Genomic DNA, 15,122 nt, shown 5'->3' with positions numbered 1-15,122 from the left:
TTCCTTCCTTCCTTCCTTCCTTCCTTCTTTCCTGTCTTTCTCTTTCTCTCTTCCCTCCCTCCCTCTCTCTCTCTCCCTTTCTTTCTTTCTTCCTTCCTTCCTTTCTTTCTTCGGTTGAACTCTGGGCCTGGGCGCTGTCCCTCAGCTCTTCAGCTCAAGGCGAGTGCTATACTACTTGAGCCACAGCACTACTTCTAGTTTTCTAGTGGTTAATTGGAGATAAGAGTGTCACAGACTTTCTTGCCCAGGATGGTTTTGAACCGTGATCCTCAGATCTCAGCCTCCTAATTGGCTAGGATTACAGGCATGAGCCACTGGTGCCAGGCTAGTTTGTGTTTCTTAAGACAAGTTAACTCACTTGCTGAAGATCTGCTTTCGTAGAGTACTGGTGGAGGCACTTGGAACAGGGTATACTGTTCCAAGCCAGTGCTATGAGCTTGGAGATAAGACTCTCCTGAGGAATGAAGATCTGGAGGCTCAGAGGCCACCAAGAACGCCTCCTCTCTGTGTTGAGATCTAGAACTTGCCCTTGCACTGGTTCTGTCATTTCAGAATTTGATACTGTTTTTTTTTTTTGGTCGGTCGTGGGGCTTGAACTCTGGGCCTGGCGCTGTCCTTCAGCTTTTCGACTCAAGGTTAGTGCCCTACCATTTAAGCCACAGCTCCACTTCGGGCTTTTTCTGTTTATGTGGTGCTGAGGAATGGAATCCAGGGCTTCATGCATCTGAGGCAAGCACTCTTCTACTGAGCCACCTTCCCAGCCCCCTGAGGGGTTTTTCTGTAGAGTCTAAATACTACACTGGTACTAGCCATACCTAAGGAACAAAAGCCCCTTAATTAAGACGTTAAAAAAAAAAAAGCCTCACTAAGTTGTCTTGACTTTAGTGGTGGAAGACATTGCCCTTCCCGGGAGTTCCCAATACCTATGTTCTGGTGGCTTTGTGCTGATTAATGGTGACAGTTTGCTGTAGGAGTGTCTCAGGCAGGCTTTTTACCTGGAGGTCAGATTCCTCAGTGTGGAGCTGCAACTAATCTTTGTGACTTGGACTTTCTATCCCTACCCCTCCACGTACACCATACACTTTTTTTTTTTTATAACTTTGAGAGATTTCTTGGAGGAAAAAAGTGAACAGAGCTAGATTAAAAGTGTGAAGCCCTGTGCCAGTGGCCCATGCCTGTAATCCTAGCTATTCAGGAGGCTGAGATCTGGGGATTGTGGTTCAAACCTGCTCAGGCAGGAAAGTCTATGAGACTCTTATCTCCAGTTAATCACACCCCCCCCCAAAAAAAAAGCCGAAAGCAGAGCTGTGGGTTAAGTGGTAGAGTAACTAGCCTTTAGTGAAAAAGCTCAGGGATAGAGCTCAGGCCCTGAGTTCAAGCCCAGGATTGACTGGTTTAGGAAGCTGGGTGCAAGTGGCTCACGTTTGTAATCCTGGTTACTCAGGAGGTTGAGATCTGAGGATTGTAGTTCAAAGCCTCAAAGCTAACATGGACAGGAAAGTATATAAGACTCTTTTCTCTGCTAAGCTACCAAAAAAGCTGAAAGTGGAGTTGTGACTCAAGTGGTAGATCATTAGCCTTGAGAAAAAGAAGCTTTGAGACAGCACACAGGTCCTGAGTTCAAGCTCTAGGACTGGTGAGCGCGCGCGCGCACACACGCGCGCGCACACACACGTGATTTGAGAGTGGCCAAGTAAGAATTCATTAAAGAAAACAAAACAAAAACAGCTGGTGGCAGGTAGCTCACACCTGTAATCCTAGCTACTCAGGAGGCTGAGATGTGAGGATCACAGGTAGAAGCCAGGCCCAGCAGGAAAGTACAAGAAATTTTTTTTTTTTTGTCCTGGAATTTGAACCTCAGGGCCTGGGTGCTGTCCCTGAGCTTTTTCACTAAAGACTAGTACTCTGGGCTGGGAAGGTGGCTCAGTGGTAGAGTGCTTGCTTTGCATGCATGAGGCCCTGGGTTCAATTCCTCAGCACCACATAAGTAGAAAAAGCCAGAAGTGGTGCTGTAGTTCAAGTGGTAGAGTGCTAGCCTTGAGCTGAAGAGCTGAGGGACAGTGCACAGGCCCAGAATTTAGGCCCCATGACCTACCAAAAAAAAAAAATGAAAAGAAAAGAAAGACTAGTACTCTACTTCGGTTTCTGGTGGTTAATTGGAACTTTCCTGCCTGGGCTGGCTTTGAACCACAATTCTCAGATCTCAGCTTCCTGAGAAGGTAGAATTACAGGTGTGAGCCACAGGAGCCCAGCCCAAGAGATTCTCAAAACCTCCAACTAACCAGCAAAAATGTCAGACTAAAGGTGTGGCTCAGGTGATAGAGTGCACCAGCAGGAAGGAAAAAAAAAAAAGCCAAGTGAGAGCGTGAGCTCCTGTGTTTAAACCCAGGCACAAACGAACCCACCCACAATGGGAAGAAAATACCCAGCGTGCCTTCCTCATCAGCATGCTTCCTACATCTCAGATACTTTGAATCTTTTCAGACACTTTTCTGAGTACTTTTCTGATTCCTTCAGGTAGAGATAGTGTGCTTTTGTTTTTATTGGTTTACATTTATTTTGTTTTATTGCAGTCATTTATCTTAGCTCTCTCCAGATCCCCTCCTCAGCCACAGTTCTTAGCACTTGATTTTAGGTTCTCATGCACAGGAACTCAGCTCCCACTCAGTGCACATCCTGACACAGTGAATGTTCAATAAAATAGTTGAATAGCTTCCAATATTCAATGTCATTATAGTGTACTTTTAACTGGATTTATATAATGTTTTACCCTCCCATAGAAGTAACCTGTTTGCTTTCTTTGTGCGTACATGTATGTGTGAACATGTGCACGCACACATACACACACATACGTGCATTATATGTGCACATGCACACCTACCAGTACTGGGGCTTAAACTCAGGGTCTCTTCCTCTTGCTTAGCTTTTTTACTCAATGCTTATACTCTACCAGTTGAGCCACAGCTTCACTTCTGGCTTTTTGCTGTTTAGTTGGAGACAAGAGTCTACTGGATTTGTCTGTCCAGGCTTCAAATCGCAATTTTCAGATCTCAGCTGCTTGAATAGCAAAAATAACAAGAAGGCATGGAACACAAAAAGAAAATTACTCTTTGAAAATTATTCTTTGCTGTGCTACTCAAAGATCATATTTAACCGAACAATATGTAGAGTAAAAAATACAGTGTTCAGAAATCAAGAAACAGGTCTTCACTTGGCAGAAGTATGCAAAGGAACTGTTCTCATTTAAAGGAGGAAGAACAAGTGTGCTTGCCAGCACTGCATGTGACTCCTGGCCTTTCCCAGAGGGTGGTAGTTTAGTCAAAGCCAGTTCTTATTTTTATAGAGGGGTAAAGAAAGCAGGAGGTAAATAGTAACCTCTTTGGTTTTAGGTCAAGGATATATGGCTTGCAAGGTGGTGGCACTCATTGGCTCCTCTGAGCCTCAAAGTCTAATACACAAAGACACATACATACCAGAAAGCTGGTCTAAATGAGTTATCTTCATAAAGCTTTTTTTTTGTTTTGTTTTTGGTTGGTCATGAGGCTTGAACTCTGGGCTTGGGCACTGTTCCTATGCTCTTCAGCTCAAGGCGAGTGCTCTACCACTTGAGCCACAGTGCCACTTCCAGTTTTCTAGTGGTTTATTAGAGATAAGAATCTCACTGACTTTCCTGCCTGGGCTGGCTTTGAGCCGTGATCCTCAGATCTCAGCCTCCTGAGTCACTAGGATTACAGGCGTGAGCCACTGGCACCTGGCTCGTAAAGCATTTTTAACACCAGAAGCTAACAGAAGCCCTGGTTTTATTAGAGGACCTTAATTCTGTAATACCCTTACTGTCCTGCCTGTGTTTTCCTGATTTATAATAGAAGCAGATGATATTTGAAGTTTCTTTGCCTTCATACTCTTTGTTTCCTAACTTCCATTTCAGCAACTTTCCATTCCTTTTTAAGACAAAGCAACTGCCCAGAGTAGTCTGGAAATAATCTTCTCAAGTTAACGAAGAGCTCTGGATAATAGGTGGAAGCATGTGTATTTGTGTGTGTGTAAGCTCTTTAATTTGACTAGTAATTTCATACTTACTAGGCTACTAGTCAATTCTAACCTATTAAAGACAATTTTTTTCCTATTTTGTCAGATGCTCTGAGCAGTTCCATTTCTTTAACAGAATCTGAGTTTTGCTTCTAGGTTCCATTTTCACACTTTGTTACAAGGTTGAATCTTTGTTTCTTCTCATCCTTTCAGGCTTTATTCATTAGCTGTTCTGCTTAAATCTAGAGATCTTGATGTAAGTTTGGCCTCTGAAGAACTAAGAGAAGCAGGTTTCCTTATGATTACTGCAGAGTGGTTGCTTTGGAGAAGCTTCTTGCAGAGGGAATCAGGGCTGGTTGTTGAAGCAGGTGGAACATTATAATGTATGATTTCACCTCTGGAGAGCTGAAGACCGTCAAAGCACACTATACACAATAACTTCACTGATGATTTTTTTTCCAGCAGTTCTGTGTTTTTGTTCCCATTGGGATAATTATTTGCAAATACAACATTTCACAGTTCTGAATCACAAGGGAGTGTTCTTAAATGCCCTAATCATTTCAGAAATGTTGATGTAAATGTGATCTGTTTTGTTGGATGGAAGGTTGACTTTATCCTCAGATCTCATTTTTCTCTAGTCACAATCTTCCTGTTGTGAGGCCTTTAGACAACAGTTGCTCTGAGAACATTCAGTTGTGGGCAACAAAGTGCCCAATTGGATTCTCACTGGCTACACTCTGCCCGCCTACTCTGTGACCTGTGACCTGGCCACATTCTCACTCATTCTCTGGAGTTTCAGTTCACTGTCAGGCACTGATCCTAGCAACAGACTGTGTTTGTCACTGACAGAAACCATCCTGTAGAACCAGCTTCATTGGAGTGTGTACTCTGTATGAATGCAGAAAGATCATGACAGATCCAAGTAAGGGGATTTCAGGGAATGTTGAAGATTCTGCCATAGTCTGTGTTGGGTGCATTTTCAAGTAAAAAAAAATTGGCAACTGTTTTTCCTGGGTGCTTATATTATTGTGGAAATTTAGTATTCACTACATCTCATATAAAAAAGACAAATAATAAGTGATCATTTCCCACTTTATATAACTGTATTTCCACTTTAGTGGTAAAAACCAATTGAATTTTATGTGTGCCGCCCTAGGCAATAGATTGGTTTTAAAATAGTTTGATTTGGGGCTGGGAAGGTGGCTCAGTGGTAGAGCGCTTGCCTTGCATGCATGAGGCCCTGGGTTTGATTCCTCAGCACTACATAAGCAAAAACAAAAAAGCCAGAAGTGTCGCTGTGGCTCAAGTGGTAGAGCACTGGCCTTGAGCTGAAGAGCTGAGGGACAGCGCCCAGGCCCAGAGTTCAGGCCCCACGACCGGACCCAAATAAATAAATAAAATAGCTTGATTTATATCATCCCTACTCATTAACCTTGATCACTTTCTTTTTTTTTCCTTTTTTTTTTTTTGGCGGGGTGGGGAGGGGGGTCCGGTCATGGGGCTTGAACTCTGGGCCTGGGTGCTGTCACTCTGCTCTTCAGCTCAAGGCTAGCGCTCTACCACTGAGCCACCTTCCCAGCCCCAACCTTGATCACTTTCTGTTGTCTGTATCAGTACTGACTTGTAGTAGTATACCATAAGCTACTTGTGTAATCTTTTTTTTCTTTTTTCTTTTTTTTTGGTCAGTTGTGGGTTTCAACTCTGGGCTGGCTTGGGCGCTGTCCCAGTGCTCTTCAGCTCAAGGCGAGTGCTCTACTGCTTGAGCTACAGCGCCACTTCCAGTTTTCTAGTGGTTTTTATTGGAGATAAGAATCATGGACTTTCTTGCTCGGTCTGGCTTTGAACCGTGATCCTCAGATCTCAGTCTCCTGAGTAGCTAGGATTACAGGCATGAGCCACCGGTGCCTGGCTTACTTATGTAATCTTAAATTTCCTAGTAGCTACATTAAGTAGAATGGGCCAGGTCTTGATACATGCTTATAGTCCTAGTTACTCTGGAGCCTGAAATTTTCAGCATAGGCAACATAGCAATACCTTCTCCCCACCAAAAGCAAGATGAAATCAGAGTACTCTATTTTAATTAGTATATACTTAGCTTCTTAATCCTGAAAATCTAAAATATTTCAGTATTTTACTAAGATACTGTCCAATTTTTTGTTGTTGGTGCAGTGTTTGGAATACACTCAACAGCAGGCACACATGATCATGCTCAGTGAGGTTAGCTAGGGCTCCAGTGGATAGTGTAGATCTGTAGCATCAAATCTGAGTTCCTGAACTGGCATTCATTCATTCCAAGCCCTGCCCATAACTTTACTTTGCATTTTCCGATGCCTCCCTTTTCCCAAGCCCTAGCCCCACTTAGTTGTTTCCATTCCTTCTCCCATTCCCCTTTGTGCCTGTGGAAATTGGAGGAACCCCCTAGGGCCTAACTCCAGGGCCTGTACCCTCCCTTGGCAGCATTTAGGGAGCCTGTAGGTGGGTTCCCTGTGAGTAATCAGGCACTGCCTGCCAGTGGGAGAGAGGCTCAGGCAGGCCAGGTCTCTTCCCTCCAGCCATTTGCTGCATTCCTAGCACAGCAGTGCTCATAGAGCACACATGTGCTGGTGGCCTCCATTTGTCCTGAGGAATATTCTTGTCCTTTGCTGTTGGGTAGGTGCTGTACTGATGTCCTTGGGATCTTAAGCGCTCTTTCCAGCAGTTTTCTTTGCCTTTGAAATGTGTGTGTATGCATACTTGAACAGACAAGGCACTATCTCTGAGCTGCTTTTACTCAAGGCTACCACCTTGGAGTACTTGTACCACAGCTCCACTTCTGGCTTGTGGGGAGTAGTTTACTGGAGAGGTTCATCCCTGCCTGGGCTGGCTTTGAACCGCGATCCTCAGATCTCAACCTCCTGAGTAGTTAGGATTACAGGTGTTTGTGTTCTTTTTTTTTTTTTTTTTTTTGGGGGTCCGGTCATGGGGCCTGAACTCTGGGCCTGGGCACTGTCCCTCAGCTCTTCAGCTCAAGGCTAGTGCTCTACCACTTGAGCCACAGAACCACTTCCGGCTTTTTTCTTTTTGCTTATGTGGTGCTGGGGAATCGAACCCAGGGCCTCCAGCATGCAAGGCAAGTGCTCTACCACTGAGCCACCTTCCCAGCCCCTATTTGTGTTCTTTATAGTCTGAAGCTTTGGCTTCTGGAAGAGAGGATGCACTAATTTCTGAGTAGAAACAACTGGGATGCAGCTGGGCACTGGTGGCTCACGTAATCCTAGCTATTCAGGAGGCTGAGATCTGAGAATTGTGGTCCAAAGCCAGCCTGGGCAGGAAAGTCCATGAGACTCTTATTTCAGAAAAAGCCAGAAGTGGTGCTGTGGCATAAGTGGTAGAATGCTAGCCTTGAACACAAAGAGGTCAGTGCCCAGGCCCTGAATGCTAGTTCCAGGACCAGCAAAAAAAGAAAGAAAAGAGCCGGGTGCCCATGGCTCATGCCTGTAATTCAAGCTACTCATGAGGCTGAGATCTGAGGATCACGGTTCAAAGCCAGACTTGGCAGGAAGTCTGTGAGACATCTTTAACCACCAGAAAACTGGAAGTGGCACTGTGGCTCAAGTGGTAGAGTGCTAGCCGTGAGCTGGAGAGCTGAGAGATGGCACCCAGGCCCAGAGTTTAAGCCCCACCACCAACCAAAAAAGAAAAAGAAATAACTTGAATGTGGATAAAACTTGATTTCCAATTTTAAAAAAAAGGAACTAGATTTCAGATGTACTTGTGATTTTAACCTGATTCTGAACCTATGTCTCTTCCCATTAGATAACTTGTTCTCTCTAAGAAAATGACAGAACAAAAGAAGAACTTTTCCACCACAACCTTATTGGGAAGTTTATATGCTTCTTTAAAAGTACTCTTTGAATTTATCTTTCCTCTAAAGAGATTTGACTGGTGTAGTTTCGTCTGGGATCTTCTACCCATGTAAAATGCAAACAGGTGCCTGAAAGGTTGTGCTCTATTCTGGGAAGAATCTGATTAATGTTGAAGGCTGTGTGGGGCAGACTCAGCCTGCTGACAGATGATTAGCGGGTGCCAGGAGCTGACTCTAAACACTATCTCTGTTTAATGGTTTTCTTTGTGAAGGACATGCATAGATGAAACCATATTGTATTTAAAGTTAATTGTGGCTCTTGGACTAGAGAAAATTCTTTCCTTGAGCAGGCAGTAGTGAAAAGAATGAATGAATCATCAGATGATGTGGCAATGACTGTAATGGTAGTCTACTTTAACATAAATTGTTTCATTTAAATTTGCAGTGAAAGGGGCTGGGAAGGTGGCTCAGTGGTAGAGTGCTTGCCTTGCATGCATGAGGCCCTGGGTTTGATTCCTCAGCACCACGTAAACAGAAAAAGCCGGAAGTGGTGCTGTAGCTCAAGTGGTAGAGTTCTAGCTTTGAGCTGAAGAGTTGAGGAACAGTGTCCAGGTCCAGAGTTCCCAGTGTTTAGGCCCCAGGGCCAGGGCGGGGGGTGGGGGGCAGGGGTGGAGGGCGCGGGGAGGAAGATAAGTGAAAGTGTAACCCCTATGAAATAAGAATTCCTCAAAAGAACTTCCTAGTAAACTATTGTAAATTTTTGTAATAGTTTCTCACATCTCCTCACACCTACTTTAAAACAGGCTGCAGTGCAGTCGCTGTTCTGGTGAGGAGGTGGCCTCAGTGTTCTCTTCCCCGCACCTCCACTGTCCTCTCTAAGGTGTCAGAGATTGCCCTATCTACAGGCTGCGCTGAAGCCGGTCACCTACCCAGCCTACTGCTTCTGCTTTTTCTCTCCATGCAGAGGGCAGAGAATCTTTTTTCTTTTTTACTTTGTCATTGTTACTGTTATTTAAACTGTGTTGTGAAAGTTTTCAAATAAATATCAAAGTGGAGAAGATGAGCATTGCTCACATTCAACTTCAACAATGATCCATTCATGGCCAGGCTTGTCTCATCTCCTCCCACCCCTACTTACTTTGAAACAAATCCCAGGCTTCGTATCATTTAATGAGCTAGTTTGGAATTGCCCCAAAGAGAGATCTTGCTTACTGGTTGGTCACATAGTGCCCCAGTGATAGTAAGTCTTTAATCATCGTACTTGTCTGCCTATGCTACTTCCTCTCTCAGAACCTATTTGCTTTTGTTAGATCACGGCTGTCACTAGAAAAAAAAATCTGTGTCCATTTCATGTTAAATCAAAGATGTAGATGGGTGTACAGAAATGCAAATGCTTATATAAGGAGGGAGTTTCATGCTCAGGAAGTCTTTGAAATTATTTAGTTCCTGCACAGGATGCAGCTAAGTGATTGAGTGTTTGCCCAGCATGTACAAGCCCCTAGTTATCCACACTAAACTCACCATCCTCTCTCCCCACATCCAGAACACATGCTAATGATAAAGGTAAAATTCAAAGGATACAGAATGGTGTGAACTGTCTACTTGTTGATTGCTTTGCTTTTAGTCTCTTATTTCCATAGCAACTATTGTACATATTGTTTATAGATATTTCCAATCTTAGTACTATAAATGTTTGACATTTCCCTCTGTTACTTTAAAGTTAGTAGGCAGAAATGGACTTGCCTGGGGCTGGGAAGGTGGCCCAGTGGTAGAGCGCTTGCCTTGCATGTATGAGGCCCTGGGTTTGATTCTTTAGCACCACATAAAAACAGAAAGAAAAAAAAAAGCCAGAAGTGGTGCTGTGGCTCAAGTGGTAGAGCGCTAGTCTTGAGCAAAAGCAGCTTAGGGACAGTACCCAGGCTCTGAGTTCAAGCCTAGGGTGAGGAAAGAAGAAAAGGACTTGCCCGTTGGAAGAGAGAGAATGAGCCTGTGCATTGCACGCGGTGGGCACAGAGTACGTGATGGTGACCTCCATACTTCACTGACTTTCTTGAGTACTGGTGTCCTCTTCATAAAGGGGCCGTAAGCAGACTAGGAGCTAGCTCAGCAGCAGCTCTGTGGACCTGTGAAAATCTCCACCAGTGCTGGTTGATAGAAACAGCCTAAGCTGAGCCAGAGTTGCCATTCTACCTCCTAGTACTCACATCAAGTAATAGAAGAATGGTAAAGTTTAATTTTAGTAATGGATTCTATTTAGTATATTATATCCAGAATACTACTTCAGTCTACAGTGAGAACTTGGACTTTTTTCACAGCAAGTATTTTATATTTGGGGCAGGGCTTACCTGCCATTCCAGGTGCTCCAAAGCCACTTGTGGCCTTTGCTGCTGTAGTAGAGAGCATCGCTGCACAGGTTAATTCTGAAGCCTCAAAGAGGAAAGGACCAGTTTGGTTCTTTTCAGATATTGGCCAATATCTGATGTTAGAAATTTCCTGCTTTGGCTGGGAAGGTGGCTCAGTGGTAGAGCACTTGCCTTGCATGCTCAAGGCCCTGGGTTCGATTCCTCAGCACCACATAAGCAAAAAGAAAAAGCCGGAAGTGGTGCTGTGGCTCAAGTGGTAGAGCGCTAGCCTTGAGCTGAAGAGCTGAGGGACAGTGCCCAGGCCCAGAGTTCAGACCCTACGACAGGACCCCCCCAAAAAAAACCAAAACAAAAAAACAAAACAGAAGAAATTTCCTGTTTTGGCAGTTTCATTCTTGTTGCTGGCAGTCAAACCTAGGCTGTCATGTATGCTAAACATGCTGTCCTACTGAAGCACCATCTCCAGCTCTGCTTCTGCTGTTCTCATGTGTTATCACTTATTTCAGCACTTTAAAGGAAAAAAATCAGTTTTTGTCCTCTCTCATAAAATTCTTCTTTTTCTGTGCCAGTCCTGGGGCCTGAACTCTGGGCCCTCAGCTTTTGTGCTCAAAGCTAATAATACTCTACTAATTGACCCACAGCTCCACTTCTGGCCTTTTTTGTGGAGATGAGAGTCTCACAGACTTACCTGTCTGGGCTGGCTTCTAACCACACTCAGATCTCAGCTCCTGAGTAGCTAGGATTACAGATGCGAACCCAGATTCTTTTTTTTTTTTTAGAGGTGATATATAGCAGGGTTACCTTTACATACATCAGGTAATAAGTACATTGCCTTCCTTTTGCTTATTATCATCTGTTCCCTCATTCTCTCCTATTCCCTCCCTTCCATCCCTGCCTTACGAGTTGCTTGGTTCACTTTCATCAAAGTCCAATATAGCCGGTGGGCTCTGATGCTGCACTTTTTCACCCATTTTCCACTGATTCTGTGCCTTTCCCCCACCTTCCCTAAGATGTGCATGTGTATCTAAAAATGAAAAGACAAATTAAGAAAAGGTCTTTTGTTTCCTTATCTTTGGAGTTCATTTCAGTATGTATATGAAATATATAAAGAGGTGCTTGGGTATTACAACTTGGTGATTTTTCTTCTAAGACTCTCTTTTCCGGTCTCACTCTATATGGGCCTAGAATCCGGTATAATTTGTCATATCCTGTTGGTTTTAAATATAACTTCTGCGTATCAGGGAGAATATGTACCTTTTGTCTCTCTGATCTTTGCTCAACATGATTTGTTCTAGTTCCATCCTTTGCCCTGCAAATACTATTATTTTATCCTTTCTAGTGGCTGTGTAAAATTGTATATAGGTGCCACATTTTTTTGATCCATTCATCTATTTTGGGATGTCTGTTAACCCAGATTCTTATATACAAAATGATACTCCTGCTGAAATGGAACTCTTTCATAGTTGGTTGGCAGTGCCATCCTGTGGTAGCACAAATGTTTATCCATGAATAAGTGAGTGACCAAATTGTAAGCAAGATAATTTGACTTAGAAATGTTAATGTGTATTGAATTCAATTTGAGCATTTTTTAGGGTGACTTTCAGATGATGATGATGCACTAGCATGTAGTTAACTTCCTAAGATGTTGTTATGGTGCTCTTGTCCTTTCCTTAGGGGTTGCGGATGGCGTTGGTGGGTGGAGAGACTATGGAGTGGACCCATCTCAGTTCTCAGGGACTTTAATGCGAACGTGTGAGCGTTTGGTGAAGGAAGGCCGGTTTGTGCCGAGTAATCCCATTGGAATTCTCACCACAAGCTACTGTGAGTTGCTGCAAAATAAAGAACCTTTGCTTGGTAAGTAAATAATGTTGTTTCCTCTTAAAGGAGCTACTAATTGGTTAAAAACAAAGCCAAGAAATTGACTTGGCATTGTAGTGTTTTTCTTTTTTTTTTGTTGGTTGTGGGACTTGAACTCAGGGCCTGAGCACTGCTCCTAACCTCTTCAGCTTAAGACGAGTGCTCTACCACAGCGCCACTTCCAGTTTTCTGGTGGTTTTGGAGATGAGAGTCTCATGGAGACTTTCTTGCCCAGGCTGGCTTTGAACCACTATTCTCAGATCTTAGCCTCCTGAGTATCTACGATTACAGGCATGAGCCACCAGCACCCGGTTTAGTGTAGTGTTTTTCTAAGGCTCTTCCTATAACTGAACAGTTTGGTGAAGGAGCTGTGAGCTCTCCCTCAGGCAGGAGCTGATGCCCGCATGTCTGCAAGCCTTCCCCTTTCCGCTTTATTTGGGACAACCAGTTGGAAAGAGTTGTCCTGCTGTTTTATACTTTAAAAGTTTTGTTTTTTCTGATGTTTTTTACCCTACCTCTGCTGACTTTGTCATTCTCCTTGTGTAACTTGGAGATGGAAATAAATTTAACGCCATGTTAGTGGCTTACTTACATTGAATATTGTGATTACTTTTTTCCTCCTAAAACACATTGAATAGCCATTTCATTGCCATGTGTGATGTATACTTAACCCACACATCTGTGTACCACTTGGTAACTTAAATACAAGCAAGTTTTACTGAACTTCAGTTAGATATAACTGTAAATAATAACTTTACAAGAATCGGTGGTCTTTTTTTTTTTTTTGGTCGGTCATGGGGCTTGAACTCTGGGCCTGGGTGCTGTCCCTCAGCTCTTCAGCTCAAGGCTAGCGCTCTACCACTTGAGCCACAGCACCATTTGGCTTTTTCTGCTTGTGTGGTGCTGAGGAATCGAACGCAGGGCCTCATGCATACAAGGTAAGCACCCTACCACTGAGCCACCTTCCCAACCCTGGTGGTCATTTTTTTAAGCCAGCAATGGCCACAAAGCCTACAAAGCAAATGTAATTTAAAGAGCCAGCCATTAATTGTTGATGCATTTCTCCAGACATCCAAGTGCATTGTAAATTCTTGGTCCTCACAGGGTTGTCCCTCTGCTGCACCGAGGGCTTGTAGAAGGAGCTCTGGGATAAAAAATATTTCCAGCCCGACGCCAGTAGTTCATGCCTATAATCCTAGCTACTCAGGAGGCTGAGATCTGAGGATCACGGTTCAAAGACAGCCTGCGCAGGAAAGTCCGTGAGACTCTTTTTTTTTTTTTTTGGGTCCGGTTGTGGAGCCTGAACTCTGGGCCTGGGCGCTGTCCCTCAGCTCTTCAGCTCAAGGCTAGCGCTCTACCACTTGAGCCACAGCACCATTTCTGGCTTTTTCTGCTTATGTGGTGCTGAGGAATCGAACCCAGGGCCTCTGGCATGCAAGGCAAGCGCTCTACCACTGAGCCACCTTCCCAGCCCCTCCGTGAGACTCTTATCTCCAATAAACCACTAGAAAACTGGAAGTGGTGCTATGCCTCAAGCAGTAGAGTGCTTGCCTTGAGCTGAAGAGTTCAGGGACAGCGCCCAAGCCCAGAGTTCAAGCCCCACGATCGACAAAAAAAAATAAAATAAAATAAATTACATTTTAACATGGGGGATTTGCCTGGTGCCTGATGGGTGGGTCAGCCATCCGAACATCACTCCATTCTCAGTGCAGGTTGGTGCAGAAGCCATTTGCCCTTCCCCCATCTCTGTAGAAGGAAGAATCTAGATCTTAATAGCCTGCGGGCTTTCTTCCCATGTGTTGACCCTGCCTAGGTCATAGCTGATGTTTATGGGTGTGCAAAGTAGAACTAATACTACTCAGTGTAGGAAAGAAACTCAAAATGCAGCCTGTTGGTCTTTGAAGTTACATGATGAAGATGTGTGCAGAGGCACCTGCCTCCATTGTGTATCGCTATCTGGTTCCTTCCTAGGTAGCAGCACCGCGTGCATTGTGGTGCTGGACAGGAGTAGCCACCGCTTACACACAGCCAACCTGGGGGATTCCGGCTTCCTAGTGGTTAGGGGTGGTGAAGTTGTGCACCGGTCTGATGAGCAGCAGCATTACTTCAACACTCCATTCCAGCTCTCAATTGCTCCCCCAGAGGCCGAGGGAGTCGTCCTGAGTGACAGGTAATTTCCCTGGTCCCTCCCACTACCCCCTTGAGTACAGATAATCTCCCTGGCTTCTCCCACTCTCTCCTCCCCCCGCCCCACTCCTCATGAGTGACAAGTACTTTCTGGCCCCTCCTACTTTCCCCTTGAGTGACAGGTACTCTTCTGAGTCCCTTCCACTTCCCCCTGAATATAGTGGGACAAGTATTTCCATCTCATCAAGAAGACCTTTTGATGGGTCTGTGAAAGATACTTTGAGACATTATAGCCACATAGTATTCTTTTTTATGTGTGTGTGCTGGTACTAGGGCTTGAACTCAAGGCCTTGGCTCTCTGGCTCTGCATTTTCGCTTGCTCACAGCTAGCATTCTATTTCTTGAGTCATACCTCTCATCCAGTATTTTTCTAGTTACTAGGAGATGGAGAACCCCAGACTTTTCTGTGCAGGCTGGCTTTGAACCTTGATCCTTCAGACCTTAACCTCCTGAATAGCTAGGATTACAGTTTTGAGCCACTGTAGCACTTACCCACATTGAATTCTGATAGACACCTAGTAACTGACAGGAGGGTAAAATACTGTTTCACAATCACAGTATATCAGTTTTTCAGCCATCAGCACATGGGGCATGCAGTGTGCTTGTTAAATTTTGCTGGGGAGATAGTCATTATTCTGCATGCCTCTGCTTGGACAGGTTTTACATACATTGTAAGAGAAGCTAACAATAGTAACTTCCCTGTTCTCAGGCCCTTTTCTTATGGACAGTCAATACAACTTCAGAGAGTGGAGTCAGAAATGGTCTTGTCCTAGCCAGATACAGTGGCTCACACTTACAATGCTAGCTACTTAGGAGACTTAAGAATGGAAGGCGGGGGGGGG

At 44.3% G+C, this 15,122-nt stretch overlaps 1 protein-coding gene across 1 annotated transcript in view; it reads left to right on the top strand.

Annotated features, from left to right (window-relative positions):
* Positions 1-15,122, top strand: part of Pptc7 (PTC7 protein phosphatase homolog (S. cerevisiae)) — a 47,238-nt gene that overhangs the window by 21,687 nt on the left and 10,429 nt on the right. The window contains exons 2-3 of the mRNA XM_013023083.1: positions 11,898-12,090; positions 14,065-14,263. Coding sequence (XP_012878537.1) covers positions 11,898-12,090; positions 14,065-14,263 — 392 coding nt within the window. The remainder of the gene's footprint in view (positions 1-11,897; positions 12,091-14,064; positions 14,264-15,122) is intronic.

This window comes from Dipodomys ordii, unplaced genomic scaffold, assembly GCF_000151885.1.
Source record: "Dipodomys ordii isolate 6190 unplaced genomic scaffold, Dord_2.0 Scaffold66, whole genome shotgun sequence".
NCBI lineage: Eukaryota > Metazoa > Chordata > Mammalia > Rodentia > Heteromyidae > Dipodomys > Dipodomys ordii.
Note: the sequence above shows the minus strand (reverse complement) of the source record. Positions and strands in the feature narration are given on the sequence as shown.